The sequence below is a fragment of the Aethalodelphis obliquidens genome, unplaced genomic scaffold (assembly GCF_003676395.1).
Source record: "Aethalodelphis obliquidens isolate GAN/ISIS:26980383/991018 unplaced genomic scaffold, ASM367639v1 scaffold16, whole genome shotgun sequence".
NCBI lineage: Eukaryota > Metazoa > Chordata > Mammalia > Artiodactyla > Delphinidae > Aethalodelphis > Aethalodelphis obliquidens.
In genome coordinates, this window is record NW_020837960.1 from 21856466 (window position 1) to 21875013 (window position 18548).

The 18548-nt window shown below is 41.1% G+C and overlaps 3 protein-coding genes across 22 annotated transcripts in view; 2 read left to right on the forward strand and 1 right to left on the reverse strand.

Moving 5' to 3' along the window:
* Nucleotides 1-832, forward strand: part of SUPT20H (SPT20 homolog, SAGA complex component) — a 39576-nt gene extending 38744 nt beyond the window's left edge. For 14 of the 17 annotated variants that reach the window (XM_027116467.1, XM_027116475.1, XM_027116476.1 and 11 more), the window contains one exon: nt 336-823. In XM_027116467.1, coding sequence (XP_026972268.1) covers nt 336-476 — 141 coding nt within the window. In that variant the 3' untranslated portion in view covers nt 477-823. Of the gene's footprint in view, nt 1-335 lie in introns of all 17 variants that reach the window. The other 3 variants (XM_027116483.1, XM_027116478.1, XM_027116482.1) reach the window with 1 other exon arrangement.
* On the reverse strand, nt 531-6815 carry EXOSC8 (exosome component 8). The gene is made up of 11 exons (XM_027116492.1): nt 6751-6815; nt 5585-5621; nt 5279-5342; nt 4426-4499; nt 3288-3333; nt 2477-2582; nt 2343-2388; nt 2045-2141; nt 1624-1744; nt 1294-1400; nt 531-960 (listed from the first exon to the last, which is right to left on the reverse strand). Exons 1-11 carry the CDS (start codon nt 6765-6767, stop codon nt 845-847), a joined length of 831 nt encoding a protein of 276 aa, XP_026972293.1. The 5' UTR covers nt 6768-6815; the 3' UTR covers nt 531-844.
* Nucleotides 6816-8039: 1224 nt separating this feature from the next.
* Nucleotides 8040-18548, forward strand: part of ALG5 (ALG5 dolichyl-phosphate beta-glucosyltransferase) — a 36311-nt gene continuing 25802 nt past the window's right edge. For 2 of the 4 annotated variants that reach the window (XM_027116493.1, XM_027116495.1), the window contains exons 1-4: nt 8112-8177; nt 11577-11748; nt 12106-12152; nt 14253-14321. In XM_027116493.1, the coding sequence (XP_026972294.1) occupies nt 8112-8177; nt 11577-11748; nt 12106-12152; nt 14253-14321 (354 nt within the window). Of the gene's footprint in view, nt 8178-11576; nt 11772-12105; nt 12153-14252; nt 14322-18548 lie in introns of those variants that run through there. The other 2 variants (XM_027116494.1, XM_027116496.1) reach the window with 2 other exon arrangements.

The following is an 18548-nucleotide window of genomic DNA, read 5'->3' on the forward strand; positions in this document are numbered from 1 at the left end:
TGACTTTCTTTAATTTGCAGGGTGGTTTTATATTGCTATAAACTATCATACAACAAAATGGTAACTGAAGTTGCTGAGTTACTGCAATATAGACTGGCCAGGCAAAGTAACAGAAATACTTTTGAAGTTTACCAAGAGCCATTTTTAAAGCCCGCAGCAGGCTTCTGTGCCACTGGTGCTGTTTGACTGTGCATTGTCCTGATGTGGTATAGTCCTTTTTTGTTACCTTGGTGCTTTCTCCCTTTGTTTTGTTGTTTTCATCACTCTCAGGAAAAGCATCTTCCATACCTGCCTACCTTTAACCTAACTTGATTTTTTTCCCCTCTGCTTTGCAGCAGTTGCGGTTCTTGCAGCATCAAATGGCTATGGCGGCAGCAGCAGCAGCACAGACAGCTCAGCTACATCGTCATCGGCATACAGGCAGCCAGTCAAAAAGTAAAATGAAGAGAGGCACGCCAACCACTCCAAAATTCTGAGGCTTGCATTATTTTTTTTTTAAAAAACGTAAGAGCATTGAATCAAAAGGATTCTGAGTTTCTACTTTGTTTTTGTTTTTTAACGTGTCAGTATTTTACATTGCTAGATATACAAACTTTATACAGAAGCACAACCCTATGATTTTTAAATAAAAACAGGGAAATGGTTTAACGAACCATTAGGGTGAGTTTGCCTAAGTCATTGCTTTTTAAAAATGGTTTCACTGTACATAATACAGAAGTGACCTAAGAAATACTAGAAACATCTTTCAGAAGAATGTAGTTTGATATTTATTTAGTATAAAAGGTTTGTGCACAGTGTAACAAATACAGTTTTTACAAATCTGTTTTGAAAATGTGGTGGTTGTTTATTTGGGTTTCATACTCTTAAATACTTCATCCATCAGTTTTTTTACTTCTTTGTGTCTTGTAACGGCTCGGCTCATACAATCTTGAAGTTTAGCTCCAGTCAGTCCACTTCCACCTGAAAAAGTATTGTGCCAACACTTATTTTTACATGATCTACATCATGTCAAGTTATTGACATAAAACCAAAAAAGTGAATAATATAAACCAGTGGTGTGGTCTCAAGATTTGCAGGTTTATGTTTTAACAAGACCTCCTGAAGTTTAAGAACCACTGACATACAATATAAAAATGCAAGGCATCTGAAGTAACAAAGAAACCACATAGTAAATTTACATTACATAAACCAGTAAAACATCCCACATTCCATTTGGCCCTCCCTAACATAAAGAAGCTCAATGCTGAGTTTTCATCTACGTGTTTAGTACTGCAATGGAAGGAAAGTGCGTGCCTGGTTTGTGAAGACAACATAGCTTGCCTTCCTCGTCCATTACTACTGTTAAGGTTCCAGTTGCCAGGTTTTCCTCCTCTTCAGTAGGGTCAACTATAAGCAGAGTGCTATTTTAAAAATGAAAAGGTATAAATTATCAACCCATGGGACAAATTTTATTTTAGAAAACCGTACAAATTAAACTCACTACCTGCATTTTAGCTTAAGTAAGGAGCTAGAACTGGTAGAAACCAGAAAAGTTAACAGCAACCTGAAATTCTACTACTTGTAAGAATCTTTGTCCTCCCTTCAAGTAAATATACAACCTTTTAATACATTTGATTAACTTACTCATCAAACACAGCAAAGGAAGTTGCAACTGGATGAGTTCTAATATTCAAATAACTTTTCTTCTTTAAATTAACTTCTGCTAAAGCAGTTTCTTCATTTATAGTAACTTCAGGCAACTGTACTAGAAAAAGGCGAATATGTAAAGTCAGTCTCTCACTCTAGTGAAAGAAACAAAAAGGCATTCTATGCTTCATTAATTCACTTTTCCCTCTATTAAACTTGTCCAGAAGTAGTATTTTTTAAAAAATATATCTTAGAACAATTAAGGCAAATACAGTAGATACAAACACGTTTTTCTTTAATTTAGAAACACATGAATGATAGGTAAGTCTTAACAAAAACCTTTAAAAATTTATTGAGAAATTTTACCAAAACGGAACATTCTGACACATAAGTAGGAGTATTCCCTAAGGTTGCTTACCATTTTTTAAAGCTGCTAACAAAGCAAAGGTGCAAGCATCCAAAATGTTTCCATCATGGTTGAGGCAAATGAGATCACAGTATAGAACCCAAGCAAGCTAAAACAGTTTAAACAAAGTGGAAATTAAAGCCTTCTGATTGCTATAACGTGGCATTTGTTTCTACTTACAAACCACACCCTTGGCTAGACAATCAAGATAACCTTCAAGGCTCAGAAACTTTAAAAAAAAAGAAATTAAATTTCCCCCACAAAACATTTCAGAATTAATAAAAGCTCATAGCTTCTTTATTCCTCTTACCTTTCCTGGAGAGATACACAAGTCCTCTTTCTGAATTACCTGTGAACTTGATTTGAAGACATAGAACACAGTAAATAAAAGTTCAAAAACTCTCTAAAATGAATGATAGTCACATTTTATCATAATGATCTTACTTTTCAATGACATCTGCAATGAACTGGCTGGCCACCTGGGCCTCTTCTCCAGGAGGTCCAGACCGAAATCTCCAGGAACACAGAGGTGATAGATCCACATTAGGAACTGAAAGAAACTGCAGCTATGAACCAAACGTCACCTGTCGTTTAGTTTTAAAGATAATATCAATCCATGGAAAAGACAACTGTAGGCATGGATAGGCTTTCCAAGTGGAAAGCACTGTAACACATCAGTTATATTCTTTTTCATCTCTGTGAGAATCTTATGCTTAGATAAAATTTATTTTTTCCCACACAACCGCCCCGCCAAAAAAAAAGCGTGTGTTTAAGAAACAGCCTTAATCCTAAATTATTCACAAAAGTTTCTGGGTTTCTTTCAAAATACCCCAATCTGTAACAGTAAATAGCCCCTCTATTCATACCAACTGTTCTGCATTTTTAAAAGGTTGGTTCCTACCATAAAGAAAAGATGGTCCAAGTTAAGGAAAAAAATCACATACTGGTATAAAGGAAAATTCTTTATGGAGACAGAAAAGTTTGCAATTACAGCCCTTTGCCTAAGAGAATCTATTTTCTTGGTTGATGACATCTGTATAAACCAAAAGTGATCAAACAAGTTTGATAAAAGGTATTTACAAAATTCTGTATCTTGCTATTATGCTATCTTCTAACATAAACATACATAAAACTTTTCAGGGACGTCTGAAGCTTATGAATAATTTTTTCAACTCACCTACTAAGATTTAACTATAATAATAGTGTTAACTGTCTTAAAGTATTTGTATTAAATTTATGAAGGCATTTAACTTACCAACATATCCTTTATCAGGGGCATCTGTTGGTGGTGCTCCAAATTCCTACAGAAGCAGACAAATGTTTCCTATGAAAGAAGCTACTAAAAAATTGTGAAGAAGTCAGTTATGGAAGCCTCTACCAAAGACCATCTTAGCTAGTTAACTACATCATGAGCATCTACTGGGAAGATGAGCTTAGGAACGTATGTCAGGGGCTCTAGGAACATTGGACCGCGCCTCACCAGCTCTGCAAGGCAAGAAGGCAGTGTAGTAGCACAGCTGATGGTAGTGCTACTCATCAAAATTACTTGGGGCTCTTTAGATTTCTGTCCCACTCTCTCTTCCTAAGAGAAAGAAAATAGATTCTCTTATTCAGTAGCCAAGAATCTGAATTTTTAAACTCCAGGTGATACTGACAGTCAGATTTAGGAATTGATGGTATAATGGTCAAGAGCAAAAGCCCTAGAATTACCTAATTCAAAAGTGAGACCCACACCTTTTGGCTGAGAGACTTTGGGCCAGTTATTGAATGAACTTAGGTTAAGTAACTCAGAGTTCAGTGTAGTCGAAAAAGCAGAGGCTTTGGAGTCAGTCATGTCTAAGTTCTATTCATGAGCCTTATGTTCCTGGACAAGTTACTGAATGTCATGTAAAATAGGAAATGAAGAAAGAAATACTTCAAATGATTATCCTGAGGATTAAACTGGATAATTCTGTAAAACACCTAACACAAGGTGCCTGGAACATAGCAAATACTCAGTAAATAGTAGCTATTATTCCCTCAAGCTTTTCTTTTGAGCAATTTCTACACATTTGCACAGATTAAATGGCATCACTAGATAAAAATGTCATCAAAAATCTCTCAATTTCTCAAATTACAACCAAATTCTTTAAAAAGTAAAGGTGGTGAGGATTGTTTTAAGTTGTTCCATTTCAGCACATTTGAGAATGTTCATAAATTGTAATTAAGAGCCATTAAACTTGGGTTGTATTATCTAAAACTCAAAGGTGAAAACTTGGGAAATGAAAACAAATACTAAAAAAGACACCTTATTGCCTAATCAACAGCAGAACTACAGGTGTGTATTACAATCTAATAAGTATATAAAGCTAATTTAGTAACTCAAATCTTAGTAATATATACAGTAAACCTACCGCTTTAATTCCACAAATTACTGTAGTGTTTCCCAGCTTCACTAAAGAAGAACCATCTGCAGTACCAATTGAACCTGAAAAGGTAAGTATTTAAACAAAATGAAAAAGTGTTTTCGTCTTCTACGTATGATTCTATCTTGCTACATATCTAAGTTGTTTATGAAAATTTATTCCTTTCTTGAGTCTTTCTAAAATTACAGTTGACCCCTGAGCAACATGGGTTTGAAATGCACCTTTCCACCTATATACAAGGATTATTTCCAATAAATATTACCACAGTACTACACGATCCACAGTTGGTTGAGTCTGAGGATGCACAGCCTCGGTTACGAAGCACCGATCCATAACTGTAAAATTACGCTTGGATTTCTGACTGTGCGAGGGCCGGCACCCCAACACCCTCGTCGTTCAAGGGTCAGCTGCACTGGTCTAAGGATTGTTCATTGTCCCTGAAGTGAGTTAATCCTTTGTTGTTCAATCACAGGGCTGTTACAAAGATTTAAATCTCTTGACACAAAATCCCTTAGACACGGTAGAATTTGTCTGAAATACTGTTTAAATGGCTCAGAGGCTAAAACTTGGGAATGTCATATAGGTAAAATTGGGAAATTCCATGTTTGCAACAGAAGGTTTAATAAATGTAAGATATGTAAGAAAACCATGTCTTAGAAGTTTTGAACAGGGGAAAGCAGGAAAACACTTTATAGTTATTTTAAAATTTAAAATGAGCATAACAACTGAGAGGACAGTGAGTTTAAAAAAACTTTGCAAAGAAAAATTTACTTTAAATAAAAACTATTTTCAGAACTGAAGCAACCTCAACATTCTATTTTAGAACTCAAAATACCCTCACCTATGTTGACAGTTGTGGTCCTGAATTCACCAAGTTCTCTTCCATCAGGACGGCAATTCTCTTTCTAAATAAATATATGAAAGTAGATTACATCTACGTGTATATTTTACACACACCAGTGAAAATACACTAAACCTCGTTAATTCAAATTAATTTGAATTACTTGAAAATTGTCTTTTAAAAACTGAGGTATAATTGTCGTATGACAGTTTAGGTGTGCAATGTAATGATTGATACTTGTATTTATGAAAAAAGCACGATATCATTATCAAAAAGCAAAAAATGTACATAACCACCTTTACTTACCAAAAATCTTCTGTAATACTCCAGAGGTTCCACAGTTCTGAAACACATGTTAAAAATGAGATAAATTAGTAAATCAATATAAATCCAGAAACTGGCAAAAATCTTAATAGTGTGGTGATGGAGCAGAAATCTCCAAAATTTGTAACTAAGTTTCTTTCATGAATTCTAACGTTTTTGTTGCCACGTGTTGCTAATTATAAAAATTAGATACCTTTGCAATAATCATACTCAAAGGCTGTCCTTAATTTTGCTTTAAACAAGTATAGGGTTGGAGCCCAAAACCCTCGGGCATCTTTAGAAGAGGATTAATACAGGTGTGAAAATAACATCACTCTCACTCTGAAGCAGGGATTCTTGGTGGGCAGGAAAAAAAAGTTACATATTTTTCGCTATCCCGTGACTGAAATTTAGCATACTCTTCAATTACGACCGTTGGCAATAAACCATTAATGTTAGCCGTACCTGCGACTTTAACAACCACAGAGAGTAAATGTTTTCGTTTTTACTTTAGAGTTGTCAAAGGTACCTGTAAGACTCATCGTTACTTCGAAATTCCAGGAGTTAGTTACTAACCTCCCCAGGAGATCTTAATTAAGAAAGTTAATTCTAAAACAGATGTATATCTCATTATACCATAAACTTGGAATTTATACAAACAGATAACTGTTTCAGTACAACTGGTTTCCTTTGCAATCTTATTTCTTTTATTTAAAACTGGACTCAGAACGAAAATCTACAAGCTTCTCCAGAGCGGCAGCAAAAACGCTTAAGTAAAACCTTCCGAACGAGGAACAACGCTTTTAGAAATAAATTTCAAGGGAGAGGGAGAGCAGCGTGGCAGGTGCTTCTAACAGAACACTTTTCACGAGGTTACAACTGCTCCCCGGGGTCTGCATGTCTACTACACACCAAGCCACAGCGCTCGCAGCGGGTAGCGAGCTCAACACAGCCCCTTCCAGCGCTCGCCTCCCCGACGGGAAGAGGCCCCCTTTCCTTTCACTACGACCACCTCCAGTCCTCCCGCTCGCCGCCCGCTTCCGTGGTGGAAAGAAGTGGGAACCAGGTGTGTGTGGGGGGGGGGGGGTCTCCTGGGGAGAAAATTACGGGTAACGGTAGCCGCCAACCGGCACGGTACGAACTCGCGCCCACCAGCCTCCCACACTCACTTGAATCCGGCAGCCATCTTCCGCCCGCGCGTCTGCGCATCTGCGTCTGCGCGTCTGCGTCTGCGCGTCTGCGTCTGCGCGTCTGCGTCTGCGCGTCTGCGTCTGCGCGTCTGCGTCTGCGCGTCTGCGTCTGCGCGTCTGAGCGCCTGCGCCTGCGCGCGCGCCGCCTTCGCCTGGGTAGCACTGCCCCTTCCGCCGGCTCTGAGGCCCCGCTTCGCATTTTCAATACTGACGCCTGCGCCCTTCTCCCGCTGCCGGGTATCTAGAAGGCAGGGTGGAGTGGGTGGAGCGGGCGGCGTGGGGAAGGTTTCCAGCCTGCATTTGCTTAGACTTCCCCTAGCCAGACGCCCCTCGAGGTTTCCTAGACTTTGACACGTTTTGACGAATCGGCTATTACAGAAGTGATGAGTGCCTGTTTAGAGACTGGTGGTTGAAGAGTTTCAGAGAAAACCGACCTTATATAAAGGAAAGAATCAGGTGTTGAGTGTGGAGCATAATTCCAGTGTTTCAGGGTCCTTTTCCCTTCTCCTTCTTATTCTGGGCCCTGGGCTTGCCTTCTCCCAGGTAAAAGCCTCCCTGCTCCAGCACCGAAGAATTACGTAAATTTTCTGTGCGCTCGTTTTCCGCACCAGGTGACATTTACAGGTGCCGGGAGCGGGCTCCAAAGGAGCAGCTTTTGTTGTATCCTGTGTCGTGGCTCAAGACCTCCATCTCCTTCGTATAAAATACAGGGCATCCAATTCAGTTTGAATGTCAGATAAACAAAGAGTACACCCAAAGTAGTTCGTGTTATTGTTACCAGAAGCTGGGGGAGAACTGGGAAAGTTTTAGAAATAGATGGTGGTGATGGTTGCAGGAAATTGTGAATGCAGTTAATGCCACTGTAGTGTACACATAAAGTGGTTAAAATGGGAAATTTTATGTTTTATCACAGTTTTAAAAAATTAATGTAATATACCAAAAACAAATGGGTGGGTTATATGGTCTGTGAGTTTTATTTTAATAATGCTGTTTAAAAAACGATTCGTTTCCTATGTGAAATTCAACTTATGTGGACATCCTGAATTTGTACTTGCCAATTCCGGCAACCTTACTACGGTGGAACAGAGAGTCGGCCCCCCGCCCTCCCAAAAACGGACTGAGCGCCTCCTATACAATTACATATTCTTCGCCTTGCCGCGCGGGGGCGCTGTGGGCGGCGCGGGCTCCCGGGTCGTGGCTGGGTCTGGCCGCGGCGGCGCTGTGGGCGGCGGGCGCCCGGCTGGCGCTGTCTCTCTGCGGGTGGGAGGCGGGGCTGCGCGGCCGCACTTCCGCATGTGTGTAGGCGCGGGATAGGACGGGCGGCTTCGCCGGCATGGAGGATGGCTCCGCTCCTGCTGCAGCTGGCGGTGCTCGGCGCGGCGCTGGCGGCTGTAGCCCTGATTCTGGTGAGGAGAGGGGTTGGGGACCGACGCGGGCCTGGGCTCACTGCTCTCCGGGAGACTCGGGCCCCAGGCATCCTCTCCTCCGCGCTGCCGGCTCTTGGGCGTGTCCCTTGCACCATACTTCCTCTGAGCCTTGACCCCAGAATTTCCTCTGCTAGAATTTCACACCCCCTTTCTTCCGTTCTTTATGTTTACTTTAGAGCTTTATATCCCTGCGTGCCCAGAGCCTAGTACTTGTGTTTACTGGGACATGCCCACCCTGTCTTATGTCACCCCTGGTCCCCGGACTCTGCCCACCCGCCTTCTGAGCCCCGACCTCTCCAAGATTTCCTCCCGGGTCTGCAATCGCTGTAGTTCTGGCCCCATCGGGAAGGTCTTGAGCCCCCAGAAAGTGTGTGCTTTCTAGACACTCCCTTTCCTGGTGTAGTTAAGCATACAGAAAGTGTTGACAGCACTGACAAGAGCCGCCTGTTACAGATTGGATAAATCAGCGGATCAGGAAGACCCACTAGGGACATAGGAAGACCAAGATAGACAAGGCCTGGTGTTATCATACGCCTGGGGGTCGTTATATCCTAGAATTCAACACCCTAAGCTTGCTGCCTCTAGAAGAGACAGTACAGGGGAATTCAAACTACGATTTTCTTTGCCATTACTGTGGAAACACGGAAACATTGTAACACTTGCTGATCCATAGGTAATAGGAAATTTGTTAAGTGAGCTTTCTCCCATATAATTGGAATGGGCCTGCCTCTAGTTTGTAAATGGAGCGTTTTCCGCTTCCTTGACGTTAAGGTTAGCAGCCTAGATAGCATTGCCAGGAAGGCCACTTTGCCATCTGGCCAGAATGTATGGCTTAAAAGTAGTGTAGATAGAGAAAAAGTGGTGTATCCTGACTTCTTTAGGGTTTATGTCTGGGTGAGAGAGGAGTCCTCTCTTTCCCTTAGTGTATATGGAGATTTGGGGGGGAGGGAGGTTTCAGGTTTTGGGTTGGGCAGAGCTTGACAGAATCCTAGACTGAATCTGCCTTGTGTTGACTGTGTTGCACAGATTTAAATGTGTACGTTATGAGATTGTACTGGAAGTATTTGATCCTATTAGCCAGAACTGGTTATAAAAGCTGTTATTTATTGAGTACTTACAGTATGTTGGGTATTGTATTCAGCATTCAACAGGGATTATCTCGTTTGATCTTTAAAACAGTGCTGACAGAAATGTTATCATTAGCTTCCTTTGACTGGTGAGGAAGCTGATGAGCTGGTATGCAAATGTCACCCAACTAGTGGAACTTTGTTTTTTTTTTCAATGAATATATATGTATATGTGTGTATATATACACACATATACACACACACACACACACACACACATATACATACATGTATCTCCCCACTGTCTCCTCACCCCACTTCCTTTCTGAATTACTTTTGAAGCAAATTCAAGGCATAACATTTTATCCGTAAATCTTAAGCATTTATCTCCGAAGATAGGACCCCCTTTTTAAAATAAAACCACAATAAGGTTATTGCAGATTTTTTTTAACATTGTTCAGTGATTTCAAATACTGCATCAGTTCAAATGCCTCATGTATGTGTTAGTAAATTGGTTTGTTCCATTCAGTATTCACACACACTTAGCACTCGATTGGTATGTCTCAAGTCTCTTAAACTATAACAATTTCTCCTCCCTTTTTTTCCTTTTCTTTAATAAGAGGTCATTTGTCCTGTAGAATTTCTCACAGTCTGGATTTTACTAATTTTATCCCTTAAGTGACTTTTAACGTCTTACTCTGTCCCCTGAATTTCCTGTAAACTGCTAGTTACATCTAGAGATTTGATGAAATGCATGTTTGTTTTAATCAAAAGAAGTGTGTGAGTGATGCTGATTACTTCCTTTTGTGTCGTGTCAGGAGGTGTGTTAATCTCTGATTTTCTTTGGTATTAAGAGGGATTCTTGGGTTCAGGAGTTGTTAGCTTGACCCACCGATTATGAAGTGTGTCATTAACCTAGTGGTTTAGCAGTCATTGATGATCACTGCCTAAATCCAGTATTTCACTGTGGGTTGCAAAGTGGAATATTCTGACTGTATCATTCCTTCTTCATGTATTACCTGGAATTTTATAATGAAAAAAATTTCATCAGCTATTTGATAACGCTGAAATATCTTTCATATATAAAAGGTAAGATAAAAGGCAAGTTTTCAAAATAATGAGATGGTTCCCTGGCATCTTACAAAGGTGACTAATTTTTTATATTTAGTATCATGAATCCGTGATATAAAACTTTTCATGTGTTTTAATACATTGCATTAATTATTCTTTTTGATGCTTAAAATTTCCCCCTCACAGGCCAATGGGAGCCTGTCAAGTTGGCTACTTTGTCATGATTGTTGGTAGCCTCCTTGCTTTCCCGTCTCTGACCACCATTGTACATTTCCTGGCCTGGACCTGAATCAGCCATTCCTCTTAGGAACATTGGTTACTTTTAATAGGAAATTGAATTTAGAAACCACAATCTGGACACTAGGGGTGCAGAGCAGGAACTCTTTAGCCACTAGTCTGGGTACTGCCTTCATATTCATACTAATCAGAAGCATATTCAGTTTCAGTATGTACCCAATAGAATATTATAAATGGTCACTGAAGTACAAATGAGTAGCATTCCAAAAGTTGGTAGGTTGATTGTTTTGAAAGCAGAAAGTATACCAATGGAAACAATGTTACAAAGAATGGTTATTTCCAGGGCTAGGTCCCCACTGAATATGGAAGGGGGTTATATAATGTTAGCAGTGGGATGGTGCCTACAGCCTACAAGTTTGATACCTGACTCCAAAAAATAGTGTATTCTGAATTCAAATCTGGGATAAGTATCAAGAATATATTCTTAAGCACTACTGGTCCCTACTCTAGGGGTTGGGGGACTCTTCCCTTCCTATTCTGGGTCAACCTGGTCTCAGATGGGAGGTCTGCCCTCACCCAGAAGCTCTACCTGCAGTGTGTCCTCGATCACATAGGCTCCAAGTGGAATGGGGTCTCGCTGTGTGTGTACCAGGGGTCAGGAGTTCAGGGCATCTCAGAGTAGATGGCACTTCTGTAATGACTGTTCCCTTTTATATCTGGGGTGACAGAGGCTGGAGAATGACAAGTGAGAGGAGACAAAGAGCCTCCTAGAGCATTAGGGAAAATGCTTAGTTAGGGAAAAAAAAGGACAATAATAATCAGTTCAAAAATAGGGAACTGACTGGTTTGAATTTTGAAGTCACCTCCAGACCATTGTTAATGGACTAAAACAATAAATATTTCACCTCAGGGTGAAAAAATCATGTAAATGATGTATTCTAATGTAGCAAATGTTTAAAAAGGTCAACATAACACAATTTCTTATTAACATATCTGCCTTTAGATTTCCTTTGTTGCATTTATAACTGCTACAGAGATGCCACACCTGCATCGACATGAAGATGAGAAGTTCTTCTTAAATGCCAGAGTCCAGAGGGAAGCCTTACCCAGCATACGAGACTCGCCTACCAAGCAGCTTTCTGTGGTCGTGCCTTCATACAATGAAGAAAAACGGTGTAAGCCCTACTCGATTTTTTTGGTAAGGGGTAATTTGGGAAGAAAAGGACATTTAAAGTATGGACTTGGCCAGAACGTTGATACCTGTGGGCTATGGAGAGTGCACAGTTGGTAGTTGTAGTTCAGAAGAGAAAGAATGAGTGTTAGCAGCCGCATCAGGTCTAGGGCTGAAGTGTTCTAGAGGAGTGATGAGCAAGAGGTGAACAGAAGACAGACATTCCAGGTGGAAATGGCCACTGGGGGGCAGTCCAGGAGGGACTTGTTAGGTTATTCAGGCATTTTCCATATGCAAACTGTTCTGGGACTGGGAAAGTTATTTTCAAAAGCAATTTTTAATATATATTTTTTTCTTTAAGTGCCTGTAATGATGGATGAAGCTCTGGGCTATCTAGAGGAGAGACAGGTATTGTGTTTTCTCGTCCAGTATGGGGTCTAATTAAAAGTAGAGCAGGTCATCAAGCTGTGGACCCCGGGGCTAGATCCACTGTGAGAGGCAGTGCCATCCGTTCTCGGGCCATCGTGGTCCTGGCCTCTGTGCTCAGCATGTTGCCAGCCGTCAGCCATTTGCAGGCAAGCCCGACAGCACACTCCCTCCAGAGCAAACAGGAAAGCTGATGTTCCTCTTACGGACTCTCCCTCCCCCCTTTGATCCTCTCTTGCCTGATGATATACTTAAAATTGAGTGATAGTGTGTCTGCAGACTTTGTATGACAGCACAATGCTGTTTTTGCTTTTGTGACTTTTTAAGTAAGACGTTTATTTGAAAAAGACCTATAACTAGAGTGAAATCATTTTGTATGTCTTTATTATTCTGAAGAGTCCCCCCTCATTTATTTTCCTCTGCTTTCTCTGCATAAAGAGAAGAAAAGTAGCATGTGCCCCTCTTTTGTATCTGCTGCCATTGGAATCTCTTGGGAGAGTTTAAGAAAATAAGTAAGATTTATGGCTGTTTCTTTTTTTTAGAAAACTCCTTGTTTTGATTTACTTTGTTTTAGGTTCTTTTTGTGTAAAGGGAAAAGAGAAGATTCATCGAAAGAGGGAAAAAAAGAGGAAGAGGACTGAGCCCTTATTATATTTGAGCTTCTGCCTCTTCTATTATGTGTAATCTGCACACCAGCCACGTGGACTAGGTTGTGTTATTTTTTTTTGCGAGAAAATAGGCCCAAAATGCTAACTTGCCCGAGGTCATAAAGCTAAGAAGTGGCACAGCCACGTGGAACCTGCACCCCTGACTTCAGACCTCATGGCTTTGCCTTGTATACCTCATAGCCTCTGAGTGGTGCTCAGGAGGGCAGCCAGGGGAGCACAGGAGGCCCATGGAGACTTGGTCCGTGTTCACCTTCAACTCCCTCCCAGTCTCTGGTCTCCTTTCTGTCCTTGGCCTTTTTCCTTTATGTGCTTTGTGCACTTATATTTATGTTCATATTTATACATATCAACACTAAAACAATTGTTTCTTTTTTTAAATTTTTTTTATTGAAGTAGAGTTGATTTACAATGCTGTGCCAATCTCCGCTGTACGGCAAAGTGACTCAGTTATACACATGTATACATTCTTTTTTTAATATTCTTTTTGATTATGGCTTATCACAGGATATTGAATATAGTTCCCTGTGCTGTACATTGGGACCTTGTTGTTTATCCATTCTAAATGTAATAGTTTGCATCTACCAACCCCAAACTCCCAGTCCATCCCACCCCCCCCCCACCACCTTTGGCAACCACAAGTCTGTCCTCTATGTCTATGAGTCTGTTTCCGTTCTGTAGATAGGTTCATCTGTGCCATATTTTAGATTCCACATATAAGTGATATCATATGGTATTTGTCTTTCTCTTTCTGACTTACTTCACTTAGTATAATAATCTCTAGTTGCATTCATGTTGCTGCAAATGGCATTATTTCATTCTTTTTTATGACTAATATTCCATTGTATATATATACCACATTTTCTTTATCCATTCATCTGTTGATGGACATTTAGGTTGTTTCCATGTTTTGGCTATTGTGAACAGTGATGCTGTGAACATAGGGGTGCATATATCTTTTTGAATTATAGTTTTGTCTGGGTGTATTCCCAGGAGTGGGATTGCTGGATCATATGGTAATTCTGCTTTTAGTTTTCTGAGGAACCTTCATACTGTTTTTCATAGTGGCTGTATCAACTGACATTCCCACCAACAGTGTAGGAAGGTTCCCTCTTCTCCACACCCTCTCCAGCATTTATTTGTAGACTTTATAATGATGGCCATTCTGACTGGTATGAGGTGGTACCTCATTGCAGTTTTGATTTGCATTTCTCTAATAATTAGTGATGTTGAGCATCTTTTCATGTGCCTACTGGCCATCTGTATGTCTGCTTTGGAGAAAGTCTGTTAAGGTCTTCTGCACATTTTTCAATTGGGTTATTTGTAAAACAGTTGTTTCTTAACTTCCTTACAACTTTATTAGAAATCTTGATGGCAGTCATGCCAAATTGTGGTATTTTATCTTTGCTTCTTGCAGAAACAAGATCCTACATTCACTTATGAAGTAATAGTAGTTGATGATGGCAGCAAAGACGAGACTTCAAAGGTAAGTAAACTTGCTTTTAGAATTGCCAACAGATGGAATAATCTGCAAATGTAAAATCATATTTCCGCTCATCAGAGAACCCTAAAGGTGTGCCAGATGCTCTCCATTTAACATAAGTGGGTAGTAGAAAAAGCAGAGAGATTTCATATATGGGAAGCTGGAAAATATACCTGCCTTTCCACTGCTCCTTGAGACCAGGGAAGCTTGGAAGGTCACCAAATAGGGAGAGAGTACACATAACAACAGTTCACCTTGGCCTCTGGGGAACCCTCTTTGCCCACCAATTTATGGTTCCTTTTATTCTAAGCATAATTCTTTTCTCTATGCTCCACCTTAAATTACGGTTTCTAAAGTAGTCATGCAAATAGGAAGACACCTTCATATCTGCCCCTGGGGATTGGGTATGTCCTTTGGCCTACCCCACAGTCCCTTCTAGATTGACCCATGGAGTGACAGTATCTTAGGGTTTATCCTCTCTCCTTCCTGCATTCCTAGACCTGTAACTGCTGGGCCCTGGTGCATTAATCCTGCAGTAGTACATGTATTAAATCTTGTCGGTGATCCTGATAAATTACTCTCCAAACATCAAAGTATTTTTGTTATTATGACTGCTTCACATTTTGGTTTTTGACACTCATGTTTCTATAATAAAAGATTCACTTACGGTGCTATTAATATTCCTGTTAAATGGCAACATAATAGATCTTAAATATACAGGGGAATATCTGTTCACCTGATTATTCATCAGTTATGATTTTGGTCAACTCCAGCTGTGCAGGAAGTGCTGGACACTGGCTGGACCCCACAGGTACACGCGCCTGCCCCCTGGTATAAGGAGCCCCCAGGACAGTCAGGCAGCACGGCTCCAATTTCTGTAATGCAGGTAAAAATGGAGCCAAAGAGAAAGATGCTGAAAAGAATTTGAGAGAAAGAGAACTAAACCTCTAAGGGTGATAATGACTAGGAACATGGAGGATAGTATATTCAAATTGAAAAAAATATATAATGTAAACAAAGGCATAGAGGCCTGAAAGTATTGGTGGATCTGTGTTAGGAAGAGTAGGTGCTGCACTTGGAATAGTATGACTTGAAAGATGAACACAAACTGTCCCACAGTTTATTAGTATATGAAGGGAGTGGTGTAGAAAGTCAGCATCGGGCATCTACTGCTGAGATGACAGAGCAGCCTCAGCCCCGCTGAGAAGAAGCAGCTTTTCCTGAAGAGTATTTCCTTCAAGGCCTTTTGCCATGTGAGTCTCAGGCTGCTCTCTGGAAGGATCCAAGAGGGAGAGGTTCGCACTTGTTCCCAAGGTTGGGAGAAACAGAAAACTTGAAATCATAGTTTGTAAAATTTTTTTTTTTAAAAAAGAAAAAGGAACTCTTTTCCCCTAAGTTGAGTATTTATTATCTTCCCGTAACACGTTTCACTCTCCGAGGGGTCTGGGAAAAAATTTAGATATAGTTCTTGTTCTTAAGGAATTTTAAACTAAGGGGTAAAATTTATGCCAAAGTACAGAATAAGAGAGTATTGCATTTGTACAGAGATATTTATTATACCCTCACATAACATAAGATGCCAGAAAGGTAAGCATTCCATGTGAGCTGAATTCACAAATGGTGAGCAAGTGTCAGCTGCTGCCGTGTTCTGCAGGGCATACTGTGAAGTGTCAGTGTCTGTATAAGCCAAGCAGGTGGGCCTCAGTGGTGTTTGCTTCCTTCAAAGCCAGATCACGTCCCCTTTAGAAAGAGCCCTCATCCTCGCCTGGTCAAGTGCCTTTCAGTGCACTCAGCTGCATGCCCAGTGACTTCATCTTCCTGGTTTGGGTCTTATGATGACTATCATGCTTTCTGCCACCCCAGAATAAACATCAGCAACTCAAATAAATGTTCTCTGAATAGACATTTCTTGAGCCATTAACATGAGTCAAGGAGTAGGACTGGTGCTAAAATACAAAGATGGAGCCCTGCCTCTGCCTTCAAGGACTTCACATCCAATACTGGAGACACGCTCCAGAGAAATAGAGCACAATGTGTTCGATATTTTCATCAGTTAGAAAGTGTCTCATGAGGGGAGCTTATGTAACAGAAAGTGTTTGATTATCTCATACGCCAGAAGGTCTGGACATTGTTGTTTCAGCATTTGGACAGTGTCAAGTGGCTGGATCCCTGTCTTTTCAGTTACCACACTCTCCCTCATCATCAAATGGGCACAGCTCCAAATATCACTGATCCTGAGGCAGTTGAGACAGTCAGGACATTAAGAATTCTCTTGTGTGCCTCTCTCCTTTTATAACCAGGAATAAAAATCTTCACAAGAAGCTCCCACCCTCCAGCAGACCTCCCCTAGAGTCCATGAGGCAGAACTTTGGTGATATGGCCACCTTTGCCTGCAAGAGGGGCTCGGAAAGTATAAATACATGGTAAAGAGGATTTGGACCAATAATGATTCATCTCCTAGGACTGCACACACTGTCACTATGCAGACTGGGGCCAAAGGAGCAAGGAAGGAGGTGTTGTTTGTTGGGTAAGCAGCTAACAGTGCCACCACAGTCCTATAATAAGAGTATGTACAAAGGACGGTGGCTACCCTTGTTCACTGATATTAATCAATTCCAGGCTGTGTGTCAGGCACTAAAATATTAATCCTTGGGACTTCCCTGGTGGCACAGTGGTTAAGAATCCACCTGTCAATGCAGGGGACACAGGGATCACCCTGGTCCAGGAAGATCCCACATGCCGCAGAGCAACTAAGCCCGTGAGCCGCAACTATTGAGCCCACGCGCTCTAGGGCCCGCATGCCACAACTACTGAGCCCACACGCCTAGAGCCTGTGCTCTGCAACAAGAGAAGCCACTGCAGTGAGAAGTCTGCACACCGCAACAAGAGTAGCAACAAGCCTGCACGCAGCAACCAAGATCCAAAGCAGCCAAAAAAAAAAAAATATATATATATATATATATATATATATATACACACACATATATACATATATACACATATATATACACGTATATATTAATCCTTGGCTTTAAGTAGCTCATAGCCAAGTGGGGAGGGGTACAGTTCATTACTAAATGAGTGGTGCAGAGTGATTTATAGCAAATATAGATCACTGTTCCATGACTTTGATTATTAATAATAATGAAGTCAGGAAAGTTTCAGGCATCCCGGAGTCTTGAGCCTGTTCCTAGTGGGAAGGCTCTACAGATCTACAGATGAGAGATCTATCTGATCTACAGATGAGAGAAGTAACAGTTGAATGGGAAAATGCATTAGGAATACTTATTAGAATTATACTTCTTCCCTGGGGAAGGTGACGATGGGCGTGGAAGCTAGGAAGAAGAAATGGTGTTTGAGCTGAGTCTGAAGACAGGAGTGCAAACACCAGATAAGAATAGCTTCACAGGGGTTTCCCTGGTGATGCAGTGATTAAGAATCCACCTGCCAATGCATGGGACACAGGTTCGAGCCCTGGTCCAGGAAGATCCCACATGCCACGGAACAGCTAAGCCTGTGCGCCACCACTACTGAGCCTGTGCTCTAGAGCCCGCGAGCCACAAGTACTGAGCCCACATGCCACAGCTACTGAAGCCCGCATGCCTAGAACCTGTGCTCCGCAACAAGAGAGGCCACTGCAATGAGAAGCCCGTGCACCGCAACAAAGAGTAGCCCCAGCTCACCACAGCTAGAGAAAGGCCACACGCAGCAATGGAGACCCAATGCAGCCAAAAATAAATAAATAAAAATTAAAAAAAAATAACTTCACAACTGCCTATGGAAATGAGCCTCAGAGGCAAGGGGTGATGAAGAGGTTCTGCAGAGGGTGATGTGGAAAAGCAAAGGGCATGAGCCACACCCCAATGGCTTGAAGTCTAAATGAGGGACAAAGAGATGTTGATAGCGAATACAGATCACCATTTCATGACTTTGATACTAGATCAAAGAGTAGTGGCAGTCGCTTAAGATAATAGTGAAGTCAAAGGAAAATGTTTAAGATGCTGGAGTTTTGAGCATATTAGAGGCTGAGGACCCAGAAAAGAGGAAGAGATTGAAGATTCAGAAGAGGACAGATCGTGGATGATTATCTGCTGAGAGCCAGGAATTCGAGTGAGAAGATTTGGGGAAAATGGTCTAGGATACAAACAGCTTCTCTGCGGAATGAGGTCAGTTGCTGACAAGTAAACAGGTCATTAGGCAGTATTGGGAGCCCAATCGTAAATGTGTACC